General features: G+C 45.3%; 1 protein-coding gene across 1 annotated transcript; it reads right to left on the bottom strand.

The window, feature by feature from the left end:
* Positions 1–5,350: 5,350 nt before the first annotated feature.
* On the bottom strand, positions 5,351–9,283 carry LOC119457044 (acetylcholinesterase-like). The gene is made up of 3 exons (XM_037718870.2): positions 7,507–9,283; positions 6,902–7,051; positions 5,351–5,586 (listed from the first exon to the last, which is right to left on the bottom strand). The coding sequence occupies exon 1, from the start codon at positions 9,133–9,135 to the stop codon at positions 7,675–7,677; it is 1,461 nt and encodes a 486-aa protein (XP_037574798.1). The 5' UTR covers positions 9,136–9,283; the 3' UTR covers positions 5,351–5,586; positions 6,902–7,051; positions 7,507–7,674.
* Positions 9,284–19,179: the final 9,896 nt, after the last annotated feature.

Genomic DNA, 19,179 nt, shown 5'->3' with positions numbered 1-19,179 from the left:
TCGACATGATCATTCTTTCAAAGTTAAACGCGTAAAGTGTCATTCATCCTCTCATGCCAACTCAGTCATTCCTAGCACGATCATTCAGTGGAACAATTTGCCATCACACATCGCCACAGAAACTGACACAAAAAATTGCAAGATTTACTTCGCTCTGATGGAAATGTGTAATAATACTTAGTTGATATTTTGTGCTCATTCTTACCTTGCGTATTATATGCTTGATGTTTTAACTGCTACTTTTTTATTATTGCTCTATGTATTGTTGTTGTTCTTCCTAATATGGGTACAGATTTTATTAATGATCGTATCGCCCCCCCCCCCCCCCCCCCCCAATGTACTACCCTCCCCATGAGGGCCTTTAGGGGTAACATGAACAAATAAATAATAAATCTGCCACAGGCGATTTCAAAAACTCTATAAAACCTAAAAATGATCACCCTGCACGGCGCTGCTTTTTACTTAACAGTAATTTAAAGGGTTCATTGGTTACAAACCCTGGCATTCCGAGAAACACAAACTTCATGAAACACTCGAGGTATGTTCTGTTTCCAAAGGATTTCATTTCGATGTCTCAATGGGCGTCGTCTTGAGTCGGATCGGAAAAAAGTTAATGTTCCTGCTTATGGAGTGATAACAGATTTACTGCTCATCTCAGATTCTGAAAAGCACCTTCCGCACGTGAACATGGTTACTTAGTATGCGGTAAAATTTACTAAAAATTGCACAACAGCGTTATATCACCTTTCACCGTTGTTCCTCGTTGCGTTTTTTCTGTGGCCATTGCTGGCAAAACAGTGAAGCTGGCAGAAGAGTACCTTCCTGAATGATTTAATCACTTCAAACGACTACTGGCATTCGCTTCGGGATGGAGATGAATAAGTTACACGTCCCCAGAGTAATTTGTGGCAGTAGAGCTACTTACCTTTGTTCTTACCATTGTGAGTGGCACCTGCTAAGCGTGATTGGCATGACCGCACATAAAGCTGTGTGCGATTAGGTGTACGGTGCATCGTACGTAAGTGTCGTGCTGGTATTTTTCCTTTTACAATGGGAATGTGGGCACCGTAGAAGCCATAAGAATGAAATGGGGCGACAGGCCTCCCATATATGGTGGTGCGCTGTCGACAATATCTGTTATAAGGCAAGCCAGCTTTCTTAATAGCTCATTCTCTCTAGCCTCTCCCCACATCAAACTTATTCAAGGTTCAACAAAAATGAAATGCTTCGTTTTATTGAGCCAGCTTAGAATGAACAACGTGGCCTAAACTCTGGTAAAACGTGACTGATTGAATATTGCTTTAGCAATGTGCGGAAGTGATGTTTAAACTTTGATGGAAACCATAGTCGCAGGTGCTGGTTTAGTTCTGATCCTGAGCCTCATTTCTACTATTCAACGAGTGACTGAAAGACCAATATCTGACGAGATTGTCTTAGGTCCTTGGCCTGACGCCAACAACGCAGCTGTGGTCATCGAAGCGACTATAGCCTTCCTTCAAGCCACTGGACTCGATGCACGACTCTAGTATGACCTCAATGTGATGGACATGTATATACGCACCTCCTGATCTTATCATCATTCATCGCTCTTTTTATCGCCCGTTAATAGGACTCTTTAGTTCGAGGCCAACTCCGTTTTCAGTATTCAAATACGCGTAAAACGCTGAAATATGATGTTATGAGAGAACCACCAGACCAATTGGATTACGTTAGCTGCATATGAAAGAAAAAACTGAGTTCCAGTGACTTCAGCAAGCAGAATTTTAGTATACTGTCTGGAACTTGTTACCGAAAAAAAGTTTAAAAACAATGAAGCACGACGTTTACAAATCCGCAAATCTCTAACAAGAAAAGATATCACATATATGTAAACTGCACCTGTTAGAGCAAAGGTGTCCATACTTTTGGCCAGAGGGCCGGAATGGGGACTACTGGTGGTGTTGAGCGCTGGACAATAAAGAGTTGATCATATTTTAGTGAAAGGAAATTCGCAAACATGGGTAACGGTATTCGATGTAGACAAAAAAACTTTATTTACGTTAATGCTGTGTATAAGTAATTTTTCAATTTCAAATAGATGCGTTGACCTTCAGGCATAGCCTCCAGAAAGGCACGAAGTAACTATTATAGGACTAGATTTTTTTTCTTTTATGGCCAAGTCTCCATGGGTACATACATTTGAAATAATATTAAACATGCGTGCTGGCGATCAAGCTTGTGCACACACATTTACCGGTGGCACGCAGTTTTTTTTTTTTTTTTTTGGCTCAATCGCAGGCATGCATTCTGCCGGCGCTAACCAGATATCTACACTACAATGAGGTGGTCTGGAAAGCGTCACCATTTTTTTTTTTTTACAAAATGCCCTTAGTTTTGCTGGTGTGTCGTTGCCCCAACACCTGTACTTCTACGAATACCTGTTTGCTTTGGTGCGTAGTGTTCACGTTACAGAAGTGTACAGGCTATTTGGTGTAGCGTTGTGGATAATAAAATAGCGCAATACACAGCACAGCGAGCGCTCGTGTTGCTTCGTCTTGCTCTCTGTCCTGTGTATTGCACTAATTTATCCTTCACAATGTTCACGTTTCCACAGTCGCCAGAAGAGACGATTCATGTAAGTTAGAGTATAGGCTTATTTTAATAAAGCGAGACTTAGAAATGTTACTCGACTACGAGTTTGAAAAGCTGCCCCAATTTGTTTCATTTTTGATCTCCGTTATCGAAGTCATGCATCCTTGATTGCTAGTATATTGCGGTATGCTATTTATAAATAAGACGTATTGCCGTATTGGGTACTTTGCTCAAGAAGACGAAATATTTCTAGAGGTATCGTCCGGTGCGCACAATCATTTTCGTATGGCACGCTAAACGAATTTCCTTCCGCGGTTTAGCCGAATAACCTGGTTCACAAATTAACTGTGATGGAGCCACTTATAAGTTACTGGACAGTTAATCGACCAAATCGTCCAGCCGTAAGAAGTAATACTTACATTTCACGGGCTCCGGCCGGTCTCGGGCACGGCGGGTGCTTTTTGACCCGGGCCCGGGCCGGGCTCGGGTTTTTTGAGGCGAGCCCGGGCAGGGCTCGGGCTTTCTGCGAGTTATTATCGGGCTTCTCAACTCTGAAAAACATGTATTTTTCGGTCTCGGGCCGGGTTCGGGCCGGTTTCGAGCCGGGCTCGGGCTGGGCTCGGCTTAAGGTAAAGGGGTGGCGGGCCGGGCCGGGCGTGTAACGTAGATTATTTCCGGGCCCGGGCCGGGCTCGGGTCTCGCCATAAAGGTTTTGATCGGGCTCGGGCGGGCCGCCCAATGTAAAAACGGGCCCGGGCCGGGCCCGGGCCGCAAAAATCGGCCCGTGCAGTGCTCTATAATTTACATTTCAGGTTTTCAAGTATGGTTAAAACAATCTGAGGCATGTGGTTACAAGTCATTTATGTGGGAACTCGCTATATACGTAATAACCACATTGTATAGTTGTGACATAGAACACATCGAGCATATAATTAAAGGCCTTCTAGAGCGCGTACGAATCCCCGAATATTTCCAGGGAAGAGGAACTGAATCGAAACGCCACAGACGGCAATCACAACGTATAACAGCACTAAAACAAGGCACGAAGCACAATATGCATGAGGTCGGAAAGAAAATTTGACGTAAGTACGGAGGCTTTAAATTTTCGACTAAGAATGGTGGTGGTCGCTGATTACAATGTACAACATGAAAGACACTGTACTATCAGAACGGCACAACTGAACAGTAGGGCGGTAGGGGTTCGGGACGATCCTTCTGCGCAAGGAAATTTTTATTTCTTCCCTAGGGTAAAGAAATGAGACACTACTTTTCCAGAGGTCAGCCGTCGAACAGCTGTGTAATGAGCTACGTCTACGAATTCAGATTTCGTCGCGTTGAGAAATTTACGGTACTGGTGGTCATTGAACCCATGCGTCCACACATTAGCTGCTGAAACAGCAAGTTTTAGAAATCGGGACACGCTCACGTGTACTTCCCACTCAGGGCCTGCTTGTGAATCATGCAGAGAGATTATATTGGCATGGAGAATGGACCAAATTTAGCAGATTTTATATTTGCCCTACGAGTTCTATTTTAACTCCAGACATGCCCCCCCCCCCCCCCCCCCCCCCCCATATTCCAACATAGTTGAAGATTTTAATTTCCCTACACCAACTGTACGTTGATACAATGTTTTCCAATTAGTTAACGACGTCTTCCACTACCATACATGCTGTGGTCTGAAGAAAAAGAGAAAATAGGAACGGTAGGGAGGCTAGCCAGGTTGCACCTGGTTTGCTACCCTACACTGGAGAAAAGGGAAACGGCATAGCAGGAAAAAGAAAGAAGCAAAGGTCTGAAAAAGGAGTTTTATACTACATACATACAACTATTTACACGGTATAGATTCGCGGGCGAAAGCATTCTGGGCACAGCCTGGGCGAAGTCGAGAAAGCTTCGGTGCGTCTTCTGACGTGATGACCGAGACCGGCCAATCGGAGTGTCACGCGCTCCTATCGCGGTTGTCGCATGAGACTCCTGATTCGTCGGTGCTGTCTCGGGCGAGGTGGTGCCGGGGCATGATTTTATAATTGCAGTGAAGCGAGCTCCCTAGACATAAGCGTAATAGTGACAAGATTTGTGGAGAATATTGTGTTCACGTGTGGAAACGGAGCAGGAAAAAATGGCTGGCCTGGGGACGGGCTGCATTGAATTGACAGCCGCCGGCCGCGGGTCGGTCGGAAGGCCTCCGCGGGGCGTAGTTTGGAGATCCCTGTGTTTTGGCATCTAAGGCGGGCAATTCTGATATATGAATTTGCAGCTTACGAGAAATTGTTACAATGTTTACGAGGGTATCTCAGAAGTCCTACTCACACATTATTGATATATTTGAAACGGTATATAAGGCATCAATTTTGTCCTCTTTAGATGTATTATTAGAGGGTGCAGTTTACAGAATTGTGATATTGTTCTGAATATTTGAGTTCGAATTGTAAGCTTGCAGCCTTGAAGCACAACGTTTTTTTTTTTCAGTTTTACAATGCTGAACAACAGTTGTAAAAAAAAATATTTACAAAATTAAAATCAGAACCTAAATCAAAAAGCTGCTTTCAATTGGTACAAATTTCTAACTTTTTTTAAAGTCCAATGAACCCGCCTCAGGCTTGGTGCAATGGTATCCGAGAAAAATGATTTTCCCGTTTCAATGTATTTAGGTAGGAGGCCCTGTAGCTAAAGCTTTTCCTTTAAGCCACAGCGCATGCGAAACGATAGCTGATTGCCCCTGTCCATGCATGACCACATGCTGTGTTTAGTCTATTTTTATAGAGTAACCCAGATAAGCTTAGGGAGAATCTGGTGCTAAAGTGAAACCAGTAAGGCTCCATCCGGGCACTTAATTTCTCCGAAGACAAAACTAAGCCGCAGAATACCAAAATACATTGTATTTCTAATCAAAATTACATAAATATACACATAGACATAGACACACATATTGACTAGACTTGACCGAGCAGAGCATCCTGTGCTTTTGACGAAGACATTCCCGCTTACGCAGCGTCAGGTGACGTCGCATTTCTGAAAAATGAAAAAAAAAGGAGGGGGGGGGGGGGGGACAGGAGTTATATCGAGGAAAACAACGTCATGTATTTACCAATATCAATGACGAGCACTCCGGAATTCATTTATAGTGTGGCAGTACAAATGTGCGTAAATATATAGGAATTGTAACAATAGCCTTCTTTGTTTGCCTTTTGAAACTTTGTAATTTCTTCTTTTTTTGCTCCGAAGTGAGCCATCCAATGTTGCAATTACCATAACGCATTTTTGAAATAACATTTTAAGCATGACATATTGGTCTCTCGTGGAATAAGCGGGTGTGCAATGACAAAAAGGTGATATAGCAGCGTTAACGAAACGATGATCCAGCCTAAGTTCCAGCATATTCAGAAAGCACATGTCTTACTATTGGGTCACTGAAACAAAGTGTTATATTCGACGTCCGTACCGCGGCTAAGCATGGTGTGTGTTGCGACTGTGAAGTTCAAGTAGAAGGCAGCAACCAAAAAATTTAGACTTAGACGTGCTTAACATTTAAGGCGCATCTGAAATGCCGTTTCAGATTAACATCTGCGACAAAACTTACAGGCATGAAATCCAAAATTCGATTCAGATGTGAAGTCACAATTTCATTTCACACATAATAATCGCTGTAACTCTTGAGAATGCACGTTAAAGAACCGCAGGTGGTCGATATTTCTCCAAGGTTCCCACTATGGCGTGCCTCATAAGCAGATCTTGGTTTCGGTGCGTAAAATCCAGGATTTAATTAATTTAGGTTGCGATTCTTTAGAATAATGGTGACGCACATGCAAGGTCTGAAGCTGAAATAATCTTTTCTAATAGAATCTCGCCTGATGAAGACTTATCACTAGGAAGGTATAAGAAGTATCACACTAAATGTCTAAATGGCCTTAAGAACATCCATTTAAGGACATTGCACAAAATGTTGACAGTAAACGGATTGGAATAAAAGCCATACACTTTTACACTCGGCCTAATGAAACAAGTTTCTATATTTCGCTGTAGACATAAGTTATTCTCAAAGAGCAACACTGCTTCAAAACATTAGCTTATGACTTGTTTTCCCATTTATTTTTTGATCAGCAGCAGTTTGCGCATTTAGGCATTCTGTGCGAATTAGACTGTTTACTTTCTACGGTCTATCTTGTCTAACTGCGGAAAGCCTACTGGTCTTTCATCTCGAAGGAACGGAACAAAAGGTTGGTTTCTCTAGAGTTTTTTTTTTTTTTTAACCTTTCCATAGATACATGCGGAAAATGCGAAATGTGATATGCGTTGTCACAATTACTGCAAATGCAACGCTACTTACGTTCCTAGCAGGAAAGGCTTCCAGAGACTGCATTTATTTTGAAGATGATCTCGCATTTTTGTGTACTTGTTCAATTCTATGTGAATTACATTGGGATTCTGGATGGTGTAATTAGGCCATTCGACAACAGGTGGAGGCAGCGAAGGTTTCCTGCAATAAACAGAAAGTTATTAGAAACCAGTGATTATGACAACAAGTTAGCTTCATAAGGTGCGAGCAAATATGGGCTCTATTTTCGACGTAGTAACACGTTCTTACCTTGAGTACTGATAAAATTTACATTTGTACAAGTACAATTTTCTTATTATACGTGCAATCTTCTAAAACATCTAAAGAACCGTGTACCTAGATTTAGGTGCTTGTTAAATAACCCCAGGTTGCCCAAATTATTCCGGAGTCCCCCACTACGACATGCCTCATAATCAGATCGTGGTTTTGGCACGTAAAACCCCATAATTTATTTTTCTAATATAGCTGCGAAGCAAGCCTACACTGTTTTCCCGGTACAAAGGAAACATCGTTTTATGCAATACAGTCATTCTCTCCTTAGATTGAATTACTAACCACCGCCGCGTTGTATTCGCGTGTTTTCGGGGAGCGCTTACCCTGTTTTCACAAACGAGGACCAGATCTGGACGATGTTCTTCATGAAGAGATCTTCTTCCGGCGTATAACGGAGGCGTTCGGCGTATTTGACCGCCTTTGGCCCCAGGTGCTGTACAAGCAGTTTTCCGTCTTTGAGGAAGGGTAGTGATCCTAAGGTGTAAGAAATCTCAGTCCGCGTGAGCTACTCCCATCCATTTGGGCCAGAGGCTGTGGGTTGGCCGGTAGTCGAACAGGTACCGGTAGGTGTTAATACCCTGTTCGGCAGCTATTTGCCCGAAGAAGACCGTCGGACAAGTGAACACTGCGTCGCCAATCATCTTGCTTATGGTGGCAGCCAGTTGTTCCTCAGAAGGTTCTCCAGCCGTGTCGCCGAAGTAGCCTTTCACGAGCCCCTCACTGTCCACAGTGTCGATGTTGAACATCTCCGACATCAAAAAGGAGACTAGAGTGCGGGAATCACTGATGAGCAGCTTGCTGAAAATGGGAACTGATTCCTTGAGCAGGCGGTAAAACACAGTGCCTTCATCGGCCACAGACCCGAGCAGGATTTCTTTGGTTGCCAAGTGCTTCCAAGTGTCCGCGGATAGCACCTTGCCCGGGATGAACGCGTCCTTTTCTGATGGCGGAAACATCTGTTGTATCATGTCGAGGGAATCGAGTTTCTCGAATATCGTTGTTGCCTCCATTTTCCGCAGGCAGGATGCGATAGCCTTGGCCTGGTCTTCAAGCTTTTTATGTTTGTCGTAGCAGTTCATTGCTAGAGCTGTGAGGATGATCTTGGCTTTGCCTCCGAATGCAATGCCGAGGATCAGGGAGAATGGAGTTCCACTTTGCAGCACCAGTCTCTTGAATAGGCCGCGACTGTAGGGAGACAATGAGTGCAGGGCCGCCGATATGCCACCGGCGCTCTGGCCTACGAGAGTGACCTCGTCAGGGTCACCGCCGAACCGATCAATGTTCCTTCTGATCCACTTGAGCACAAGATTCTGATCCCACAGGCCTATGTTTCCCTGGATACCAGCCGCCTTGGAATCAAGAAATCCAAAGATGCCGACGCGGTAGTTGAACGAGACAAAAACGACATCTGCGAGAGCGACGAAGTTCGCCGGGTTGTACACGAACAGAGAGGAGTCGCCCCACTGGAACGCTCCGCCGTGTATGAACACCACAACCGGGCGCTTCCTGGGGCATGCACCATTTTGCGAGGAGCAGGGGGAGGCGGGCTTCCATACATTGAGGTAGAGGCAATCCTCGGACGCCATGTGTGTGTAGTCGATGGTCAAGTTCGGCAGGAACCTCAGTGGTAGCTGCCAGCAGGGCTTTGGCATTTGTGTAGCGTTCAGGATTCCTCTCCATCGAATAGCTGGTTCTGGCCTGCTGAAGCGCAGGGAGCCCACCGGAGGCGCGGCGTATGGTATGCCTAAGTACGCCTCGACGCTCTTGCCGCTGATGGTCAAGCATTTGCCACGTATCAAACCCTTTTCCGTGCGAACGACTGCATTGCAGGTTTCTGCTCCGTGGGCGAACGACTGCTGGCTTGTAATGCATGCCAGAACGAAGGCCGCGCACAGCAGCGGCAGTAATGAGCGCCTGCCAAAATCGACAGAGAGGTGCAAGGCGAGTCTCATAGTGATTGCTGCCAACAGGAAGCCGGTCCAAACTGCTGCCCGTCGGCTCTCAACGGAGACTCACGCGAAACTGCTATGCGGGACCGAAACGGAGGCATCCTTTTTATTCTGAGTTGGCAAGGTTACGACAAGCGCACACTGGAAGAGAACATAAAAAAAACTTGAGAGTTTGCGATCAAGTGCTCTCTGTCTCTGTTTCGGCCAGGATTGGGGAGGGGCATCATTAATAAAGCAGAAAGAAGCCGTGTCGTGTACACAGTTTTGCATGGTAGCCCCGCTAGGTGGCACGTGTCCCAGCGTTGTGGTGTACGACCGTGACCGCACGCATAATAACACGGTTTATATTTTCCTTCTGTCCCGCCCATTCGTCTCGCTGCTTAAGGGGGAAGGGGGAGGATTGTCGGCCAGCGGCCCGGGAGAAAAAGAAAAACGAAAAGAAAAACATAAGTATACCATAGAAGCAGAAGGCGGCAACTTTGGCTGCACGCTTCACTTAGGCTTGAATAATTCATGAAAGCGCTGAAACTAGCAGTCACGTAGGGCATTAGTTTGGCATGCACTTGCCGTACTTACTTCATTTCGATCTCAATATCCAGATATTAACAGAGACGGAAAGGGCAGTCATTCCGGGGAGTACCTTCTTCTGACAACTGATGCGTGTCCAGCTCGTGCGGACGTTTCGTAAAGCACAATCTATTACGAATTTCATTCTCCCTCGCGTGTGGTGACCAATGCACCAACCGGACATCTCCAGGCAAAGCCCATAAACTACGTGTCGCAATAAGCTACGCAGCCTGATGCGCAAAAATAAAATGAAAAAGGACGGCGCTTAGGAAACCTCTATCGTCGCCACGCAGCATTCACACAGCATTCCACAGTCCGTACCCTCAGGAACTGTTGTGCATGCAGTGTGGATCACGTACACATGAAAGGAGGGCTGAGGCACGGCAAGCGTGTTTGTCAGCTTCCTGCCATGAGGAATGGAGTTTCTTACTTTTTTTCTTGAAATTCTGCCTGGCGTTCCTCATGGCAGTAAGAACGGTAGTATTTGCATCTTCTGCGCCGTCCGTATACGAGGTTGATAATAAAATCGCCTACAGCCTTATCTATCCGGACGGAACGCATCCTTCGAGGGAAGGGAGAGACCACCTTAAATCTATCTGCATTTCAGTCGGCGCTACATATACATATATAGAATGAAAACACATATATTATTTATAATGCCTTTGCTGTACATTTAAATAAAATCACCATGCTGAAGGTATATTCTGTATTCGGGACCTAATGATGCGTGCGTAGGTTATTATATAAGAGGTGTTTCTTTTTATGCGGAACACTGTCTTTTGAAAGAAACTGTCATATCTGAGCCGCTGCCATGTCTGCAGATAGGCTACGTGGCTAGGCACACATTAGCCGGCAGAAAAAATTCGACGATCATTTCGCAAATCACCTTAAATGTGCTCATAAGGGTTTTGGTTATTCCCTTTATGGCAGACCTAATTGAAAAATTGAACCCGGCGGGTAAAGTGAAGTCGTGTATGCTTAGCAATAGGTACTTGGTGCCGCAGCTAAACGTCGCCTCCCTTCCCCCCCCCCCCCCCCCCCCCCCCGCACGGCCTTTCGTGCGTCAGAAGAAGGCGCATTTGCTCCACATATATGGTGATTTAAAGGAGGGAAGAGACGCCTACTTCTGCAGCCCTTAAGGGAGCACGGCACAGAACGCGCGTTTGTTCTCCGCCGTGCGTTCACTCCCCGTGAAAGCGCGCGTCCCTCGAGCCCTTTCAATCGCACATACAGCGTTCGGCGGCGCGCGGCGACGATTTCATCTCCATTGACGTCATACGGAACCTCACGGCGACGGCGACGGCGACGCCGACAGCAGAAATCTGCTTTGGAGTGTCCATATAATTGCTTTCGCAATAAAAAGATCGCAAGACTAGCGCCCCTTTCGAGATAGGCGACCTTAAAATGCGCTATGAAACACATAGGCGTTCCAGTTCGGTTTCCCAAACGCGTGCCTCTAACAGTTCGGGGTGACCTTAACTAGAACGCTAAGACACAGATTCACACGTGACGCCCGCCCGCACGCACGTGCCATGCACAAGTGACAAGCACAAGCATCTAGCGTTTAGAGCGTCTGGTTCAATAGACAGTGTCCCCGAGGCCGACTGACAAAATACGTTTTAACTGCCTTAACGCCTGGTGGATTCGGTTCACACGTTCATTTAAATTTCCTTAATTTAGATAGCAGTCACTTGTTTCGTTTCAGCATACCCAGCCATGCACTGAGCTCTCTGTTGTGCTGTTGCAACAGCCGCTAATTATTCAATAGCTGCAGCGAAAGAAGAGGGCACACTTACAATACACGGAAAAGGTTTTCGGAGTTTACATGACACCACTGATCCTCCACCTGTAGGACTTAGTCTCCCTAAAATTAGAATTTGAAATCAAAGACGTTTCATGTAGACTCTCTCTCTCTCTCTCTCTCTATATATATATATATATATATATATATATATATATATATATATATATATATATATATATATATATATATATATATATATATATATATATATATATATATATATATATATAGAAAAAATTAAAAGTGCAGGTGCACGTAGAAAAGCAAAAACATTTAATTTCTACGTTGCGGCCGGGGTCAGGCCTTAATCTGTGCGGGTGTGTGTGCTTGCCCAAGGACGATCCCATATATACTTACCATTTCTCATCATGAGCATTCCCGTTCCACTGTGTTAAGTTTCTATTCGGCGTTGCTCTCTTGGCTCAGTTTGTTCCATCGCGCCTTGTTTTTTACTCGTCCCTTCCGCAGCTTCGCTTTCAGATCTTCCTCAATAGAGCCTTTAAGCCACTGTTCCGGCTCGGTAGGCAGCGTTTGCGGCAGGAACCCCCTTTTTTTCCGCAATTTGTGCGCCATCAAGGAAGTGACCATGACTGTTTTAGCAGAAGGCGAATAGGGTAGTCTACACCACCGCTTAGCCACGTGTAAAAGTTGCCTGAGAGGCCCTCGTTACGTTATAGCTGTAGTGATGTACAGAATGATACAATGATGTAAACAAGGGCATCTGCCATTTTAAAGAAACAGTAATAATGTCCATCCCTATATATTTTCTCTATCAACGTTGCTACAGCTATGCTGTTGGAAGAAAAATGTCGCAGTTTCACCCGAAAGGCGAAGCATCAATTGCGATAGTAAATTAGTAGAGAGCTATACGGAGTAAAGATAGTTTTATCAGCTGCATAAGCTTGGACATGCAGCAGCACCAGCAACGCGCAGAAATGTTGTCGAGGCCGTCGGCGTTTTGCCCGCGTTCGCTCCGAACGCGCGCGGCGTTGGTGACTGTTGTCGGTGCCTCTAGGGGGTGCTCAGGAGGTTTTCGACGAGATGAGAACGGGACACTCGTCGAGCTGCGTCGAAAGTCTTTACCACATTTCTCGGCTCACAACGTTTTTATATAAATATATAGGCCTTCGAGCCATCCTACAATAAATACATTTTTATCATCATCATATAAATATGCATTTGATGCCGCAGCAAAACGTCGCCTCCCCTCCCTCCCTCCTGTCCCCCCACGGCCTTCCGGGTGACGGAAGTCGCGTTTGATCTCTCTCTCTCTCTCTCTATATATATATATATATATATATATATATATATATGTATATGGTGATTGTAAAGGTGGAAAGAGATGCTTAATTCTGCAGCCCTTCAGGGAGCACGGCGCAGAACGCGCCATGTGTTCGCGCCCCGTGAAAGCGCGCGTCCCTCGCGCGCTTTCACCCTCACATACAGCATACGGCACGCGGCGACGATTTCATCGCCGTTTAACGTCATACGGAACCTCACGGCAACGGCGACGACGACGGCAGAAATCCGCTTTGGGTGTCCATATAATTGCAACAAAAGTAACAATCGCAACAAAAGTAAATGTATCCGTAGTACTCACCATCCTGATTTTCGTAGGTTAGAATCCGCAGTGACGCGACGTGATGCACGCCTCCAAAAGTGATTTAAATCAGTGATCCTGTGCGTTTGTGGTGTCCCTATTCGAGCTTGAACAAGATTTTAGCGCCAGCTGACGCGCGAAAGCGAAATATAGATACCACGATGGACTCAAACTATAGTTTTCTCACTTGTAGCTGTGTAATAAATTCAAAGATTTTCGGGCGTTGTGCGCTAGGGTTCGAGAAAATCGTGCACAGAATCCGAGACCTACCAACTCCATCTGCTGTCAGCTTTAGAGAGACCTCAATGACACCGACTAACGTACGGTTTGGATATACTAATGGGAACTGGCAGGAGAGAGATGGAAAGAGGGTGGTGCTAACAGCCGGCACTTGAGGCTCGCATGAAGCTCGCTGCCGAGCGAGTGACTGCGTTACGGAAAACTGAGTTGTGAAGCGACGCCCTTACTTTTGTTCGTGGCTCTCAATGATGCGGTTATTGTCCTGCGAAGCGTCAGGTTGTGTGCGTGCACTGCTCACACTCTCCCTCCCTTTTTTTTATTTTTACAGCGAAGCTCTCCATGGCTAGGGTTCCATTATTTTTCTTGTCCGTCAACAGATCTGCGTGTGCAAAACCTCAGGTCCCGAATTTTATGCAAAATCACTTTATTCTATGCAAAAGCTTATACATCACTTGGACATGTATTTCAGTAGATTAGTTATCAATAGCCACCATTTTCAATATCAGTACTCTCTCATGTAGATAAGTGTTTCTCAAAGATTTTCGGCTGCTTGACCCGCGTCGGCCATGTGTGCGCTCGCACCGCCCTCCCTTTGTCGTCGTTCCAAGCGCTTGCGTGCCTAGTTTCCTTCCGGTCTCTCGGCGTGGCGGTGCCGTCGCGCGTGTCTACTTTCCGCCGGGTGGCGGTCCCGTCATTTATGTCTTGTTTCCTCCTGCTGCCTGAGGTGGCGGTAGTCTTGTACGCGAAATTATGCCGCCGATCAACATAAAAATGTGTGTGCGTGTGTCTTCGGGATGACCGCCGCCGCCGCTCATGAGAAATAAAAGTTCCTCATACCTTTGATCCAAATTCTGTGTCACCTTTATGTCGGGTGCTAAACTGCTTCGCTGGTAATCCACCTTCACAGCAATGGAGTGGCGCGTGATTTTCTTTTAATTATTCCCATTTCCTTTACTGTCAAGGTAGGGTAGCAAACCGGACGTCCATATAGTCGACCCACCTACTTTTCCTTTCCTTGCGCACACCGCAGGGCCCCTCACAACGTCGTTAGACGAAAATTGCGCAGCGACGAAGTAAAACACAACGGAGGCCGCAATCTTGATGGATCGGTTTGAGCATCACTTTGCGTGACGTAACATCGAGTGGGGTGCCTCTTAATGCAGCGGGCTTTCCTCGGGGTCTCGAGGAACGTCCTTGCTGCACGCGTCTTATGAACGCACTGGCGTATAATAGGGCCGACGATAAGCGTGCCACGTTGAACAAGTTTCTCGGTCACGTCCACTTCCTTTTGTCGTACTTATGTGCGTGCGCTGAAAGCTATGCCCTCGTGGAAGTAATTGATCGAGAACAGGGCTTGTAAATTAGGCATATTTGTTTTACGCGGGATAGCAAGGTGAGAAGAGTCTAGCAGAACTGGGCTGCAGAAGATCAGCGGCTGCTCGCTCACCGAGAAGAATGCACTAGTGTCAGTGACCTAATTTACTAGAGGGTAAACACTCGCACTGCCACGCCATATCGACGATGAGCCCTGTACTCAGGCGCGGCTTTGTTAGTAGAACTTGTTGCTGGGCAAGTTGGTTGACATCTGAGGAAAGCATGGTTGCGGCGAACAGGAAAAGAAAGACATGGAAAGAAAAGTAGGAAAAGGTAGCGTCTGACCTATCGTTTCCTACTTTTCTTTCCATGTCTTTCTTTTCCTGTTCGCGCAACCATGCTTTCCGCAGCTTTGTTACCTTTTACCTCCACAGTCTCATGTGATATGAAAAGATTGAGATTATAAGTTTTTTTAAAAGTTTTGTTTCCGGTGCTTAAATGAACCTCTATCGTTGACCATTTGTCTCATCTCGTATATTGTTTTCTTGAGACGGAATGGTTTACTTCAACAGGTGCTATGTGCACCCTTCTCTGGAATCTTTATATTTGCCAGAAAATATTTTTCCGGTCAGTTTCTTGGTGTAATTGTGGCTCTATGACTGATCTCGAAAACCGCAAGTTCATGAATGGGAAAACCAGAATTGGTATAGACTCACCAGAGTAATTTCTGAATTCACGAAAATCGCACGAAAAAAAAAAAAAAAAAAAAAAAAAACGTCTGTACTGTGGTAACCGCATAATCATCCTCAAAAAGCTGCATTTCCTTGTGCCGAAGAAAGAAACTCATCGCTACACAATGTCCTTTGTCTTCGTTTATCCTGTAATCTGGCTTCGTACTTTAAATGACATTTTATATATTAGGTGTTTGTATCTGGTGTTTAGCGGGTTTGCTTGTCTGATTTTCTTTGCTGTGCGCACTAAGATGCATTTGTTTCGATAGTAAATTTCTGCTAATAGTCAGCGCTGTCCGTGTGAGTTATTAGCCCGTAATAATGACAGCGCTTTTAATTAGTCATGTAAAACTGGATTAGGATCACCGCTGAGGTTATCTTTCTCTTTGGCAAATATGCTAAAATTTGAAGCATATTAAATCAGTACAGTATATGGTAGTAACGGCTCGTCGATGTGCTATTACTACAGGAAATATTTAAAAAAGGATCCCAAGGATTGTAGTACGTGATAACAAAAAAATATGTACGTCACTTACATTGCTGACAGTCATGCGGGTGACTAACTAATACTTGGAGTAGCCGTGAACGACACTATTTGAATTAACGGAGCAATGTCGTAGAAAATGGCAAGTTTATTTTCATATTCAAACTTCTGCGTTTTTTTTTTTCTATATTGAAAAAAAAAAGACACACGATTAAAAGTTGTCTGCTTTTGACCCCCTCTATGTGTTCGATAGCAATGCGCCCGAGAACTTTCGGATTATGGTAACCTGTTCAAAAGAACGACATTTTAGCCTTTTATCTACCGCTTGATCGGTTCGGCAGGGGCTCCGTGACGAGGATCACGAAGAGCATTCCTATTTTTTTGTATCTCCAGGCTCCATCAGAGTTACTCAGTTCTTAGATCTCTACCGAGTTAGTAGGCTCATTTCTTTCGCCATATACCACGTGCTTCTCGTGGCCTCTCTGTATTTATTGAAGGTCTCACGCTTCGGTCGTTCTCCCGCTGGCCAATATGACCTGCTTTTCTTGCCACGTATTGGCTTTCAGTAACCTTGAAGGGTGGTCGTACATTTTGTTCTAATCTTGACACTAGTTGATGGCGAAGCTGTTCTGCCACTGACCTCGAGGTCACGCGCTCTACGCTTCACAGCCCGACCACAGTTCTGCACAGAAACGCAACGAGACCATCGGTCTGCTGAGGTGTGGTTGAATCTGATGTTATAAAGACTTATCTTCTACTCTTCAGCATCCTGAATTAACCAGTCCGACGATGTGTCAAATTCTGTGCTCTCAGCGGGTCAATAGCTGTGCCAAATGATAATGAAACTTCCGTAATCTTCGGTAATCTCCGATTTAATGCCATGGAACACGTCTCACTTATTTGAAGTGTACGTCGTAAACACAGTATAATCTTTGTAGGTGTAAGCTACTTCTTGTTTTGAAGTCAGAAGTCTGCAAGAATACGAGAAATTTGCAAATCATAAACTTACATAAAAAGCTGGCAAATCCCACGCCCTGTGGGAATCGATGTTATGCGAAGCAGTGTGCGGGGAGCCTACTAAGTTAACGAAACGACCATGAGAGTACCAAGACGTAGGCGGCTGCTTCATGACCTACATGACACGCACGTCACGACATTCATGTCACGACCTATCATTTATGGTCGTCATGCACCCTTGTCGTACTATGCCAAGTTAACGAAACGACCATGAGAGCACCAAGGCGTCGGCGGATGTTTCATGACCTACATGACGCACATGTCATGGCATTCATGTCATGACCTATCATTTATGTTCGTCGTACACTCTTGTAATACTATGCCAATTTTGGTACATACCAAGTTACCGAAATGACCATGAGAGCACCAAGAAGTAGGTGGCTAGTTAGATGCTCTCAAAGTGGCAAATGTTCGCCAAGAAATGCTTGGCATTTAAAAAAAAATTGGAGGACGCTTAAGCTTCGCCTTCAAGGGCAGAACGCGATAGCGCTATCGGGACCCGTTCGCATCGCATCGTTCGCATACGGCAAGTAGGCTTCATTCACTGCAACACCAAATGTGGGAAAGCCAGCTTACAAAGACCAAGCCTACACCAATTCACTTAAAGTCGGCTTCACTTTTAAACTGAAATGCATTGCTGGAAAGACGTCTTTCCAGGGGCAATATAAGTGGTCTTATATTAAAAGTGAAGGCCCTAGCACCTTTTTATCATTTTATTAATTGTTTGCTATTGCTCCGACGCGCGCAGGTCTGGTAGAAATGCTGGAAAAGGGGTTTGTGCTTGAGTTTACTCGTAGCAGAATTAGGTTTTCTCGTACATTCAAATTACAATCCGACGCCGATTGGTAAACAATCCGACGGCGAATCCGACGCCGAATGGTAAAGTTGTACTTTAGCAATTTTCTGACGGATTTCACTGTGAGAAATTCAATTTTTGTTCATCAAAACCTTGCACCACGTGGAGGGCCTGCGCGGTCGATGTGGTTGGATTATTTTCTCCGCCACCCGCGATCACACGCCGGTTGCCGACGCCTGATTTTCTGCTGCACGGTTGCCGACACCTGAATTTCTGCTACACGGTCGCGATTACTGGTTCGCTTCTCGTCCTAGGAGAAACTACGGATTACAGATATTAGATTATGCTGTACCGGCTGTACTAAACAACTGCGGTTTAGATCCCTGACTGCTTCTCACGCTTCCCGGCAACTGGAGCTTATGTAACCGTAATGTTTACCAGGAAACACTGGCGGCGAACGCTATGCACGAAGGCAAGCGCTCTGGTAGAAACGCGGCCTATTGCGTGGGCCGATCCCGGAGGCTAGTGCAGAGCTGTGCCAAAAAATTGCATCATTTACAGGTTTCTGTTATTGCTTCGCCCTTTTAGTATTTCAGTCTGAGAAGATTTAACATAAAAGGCATGCGCTGTCAATATTTTGTTTCATGATATTTGTTTGTGGGCTGTCATTGTCAAAATTCTGAGGAATAACTTTATAAATAATGTAAGACAAGGTATGAGCAACTTTAGTGATAGCATGGTGTGGGAATATAACCCGCATATACTGCATCTCATATAGCAAGGCGTGGCAGTTCATCATCATCATCATCATCATCATCAGCCTATATTTATGTCCACTGCAGGACGAAGGCCTCTCCTTGCAATCTCCAATTACCCGTTAACGCTAGCTGATTCCAACTTGCCCCTACAAATTTCCTTACTTCATCACCCCACCTAGTTTTCTACCATCCTCGACTGCACTTCCCTTCTCTTGGTATCCATTCTGTAAATCTAATGGTCCACCAGTTATCCATCCTACGCATAACATGGCCTGCCCAGCTCCATTTTGTCCTTTTAAAAACTAGAATATCGGCTATCCCCGTTTGCGCTCTGATCCCCACCACTCTCTTCCTGTCTCTTAACGTTAGGCCTAACATTTTTCGTTCCATCGCTCTTTGTGCAGTCCTTAACTTGTTCTCGAGCTTCTTTGTTAACCTCCAAGTTTTTTGCCCCATATTTTAGCACCGATAGAATGCAATGATTGTACACAGGCGTGGCATATACATATACCTAAATATATACGAGAATTTTCGCTCACGGGACGCCGACGCTGACACCGACATAGGATTTTCTGCGACACGGGGCGCTTAGCACTGTCGCGTTGTAGAAAAAAATGTGGACAGCTTGCACTAGTGGTGCAAGGCTGGAGTCTACAGCGGAGCTTGTGATCACATAGCTCCTTCCAGCTAGCTTCCTCTGACTAGCTTCTTCCAGTGGCTTGACATGCCTCCTCCC

The sequence above is a fragment of the Dermacentor silvarum genome, chromosome 6 (genome assembly GCF_013339745.2).
Source record: "Dermacentor silvarum isolate Dsil-2018 chromosome 6, BIME_Dsil_1.4, whole genome shotgun sequence".
NCBI lineage: Eukaryota > Metazoa > Arthropoda > Arachnida > Ixodida > Ixodidae > Dermacentor > Dermacentor silvarum.
The sequence above is the reverse complement of the archived record's forward strand: the minus strand, read 5'-3'. Positions and strand labels throughout refer to the sequence as shown.

What these genes read in the sequence shown, in the direction of transcription:
- LOC119457044 (XM_037718870.2), bottom strand. Translation starts at nt 9,135, where the DNA reads ATGAGACTCGCCTTGCACCTCTCTGTCGATTTTGGCAGGCGCTCATTA.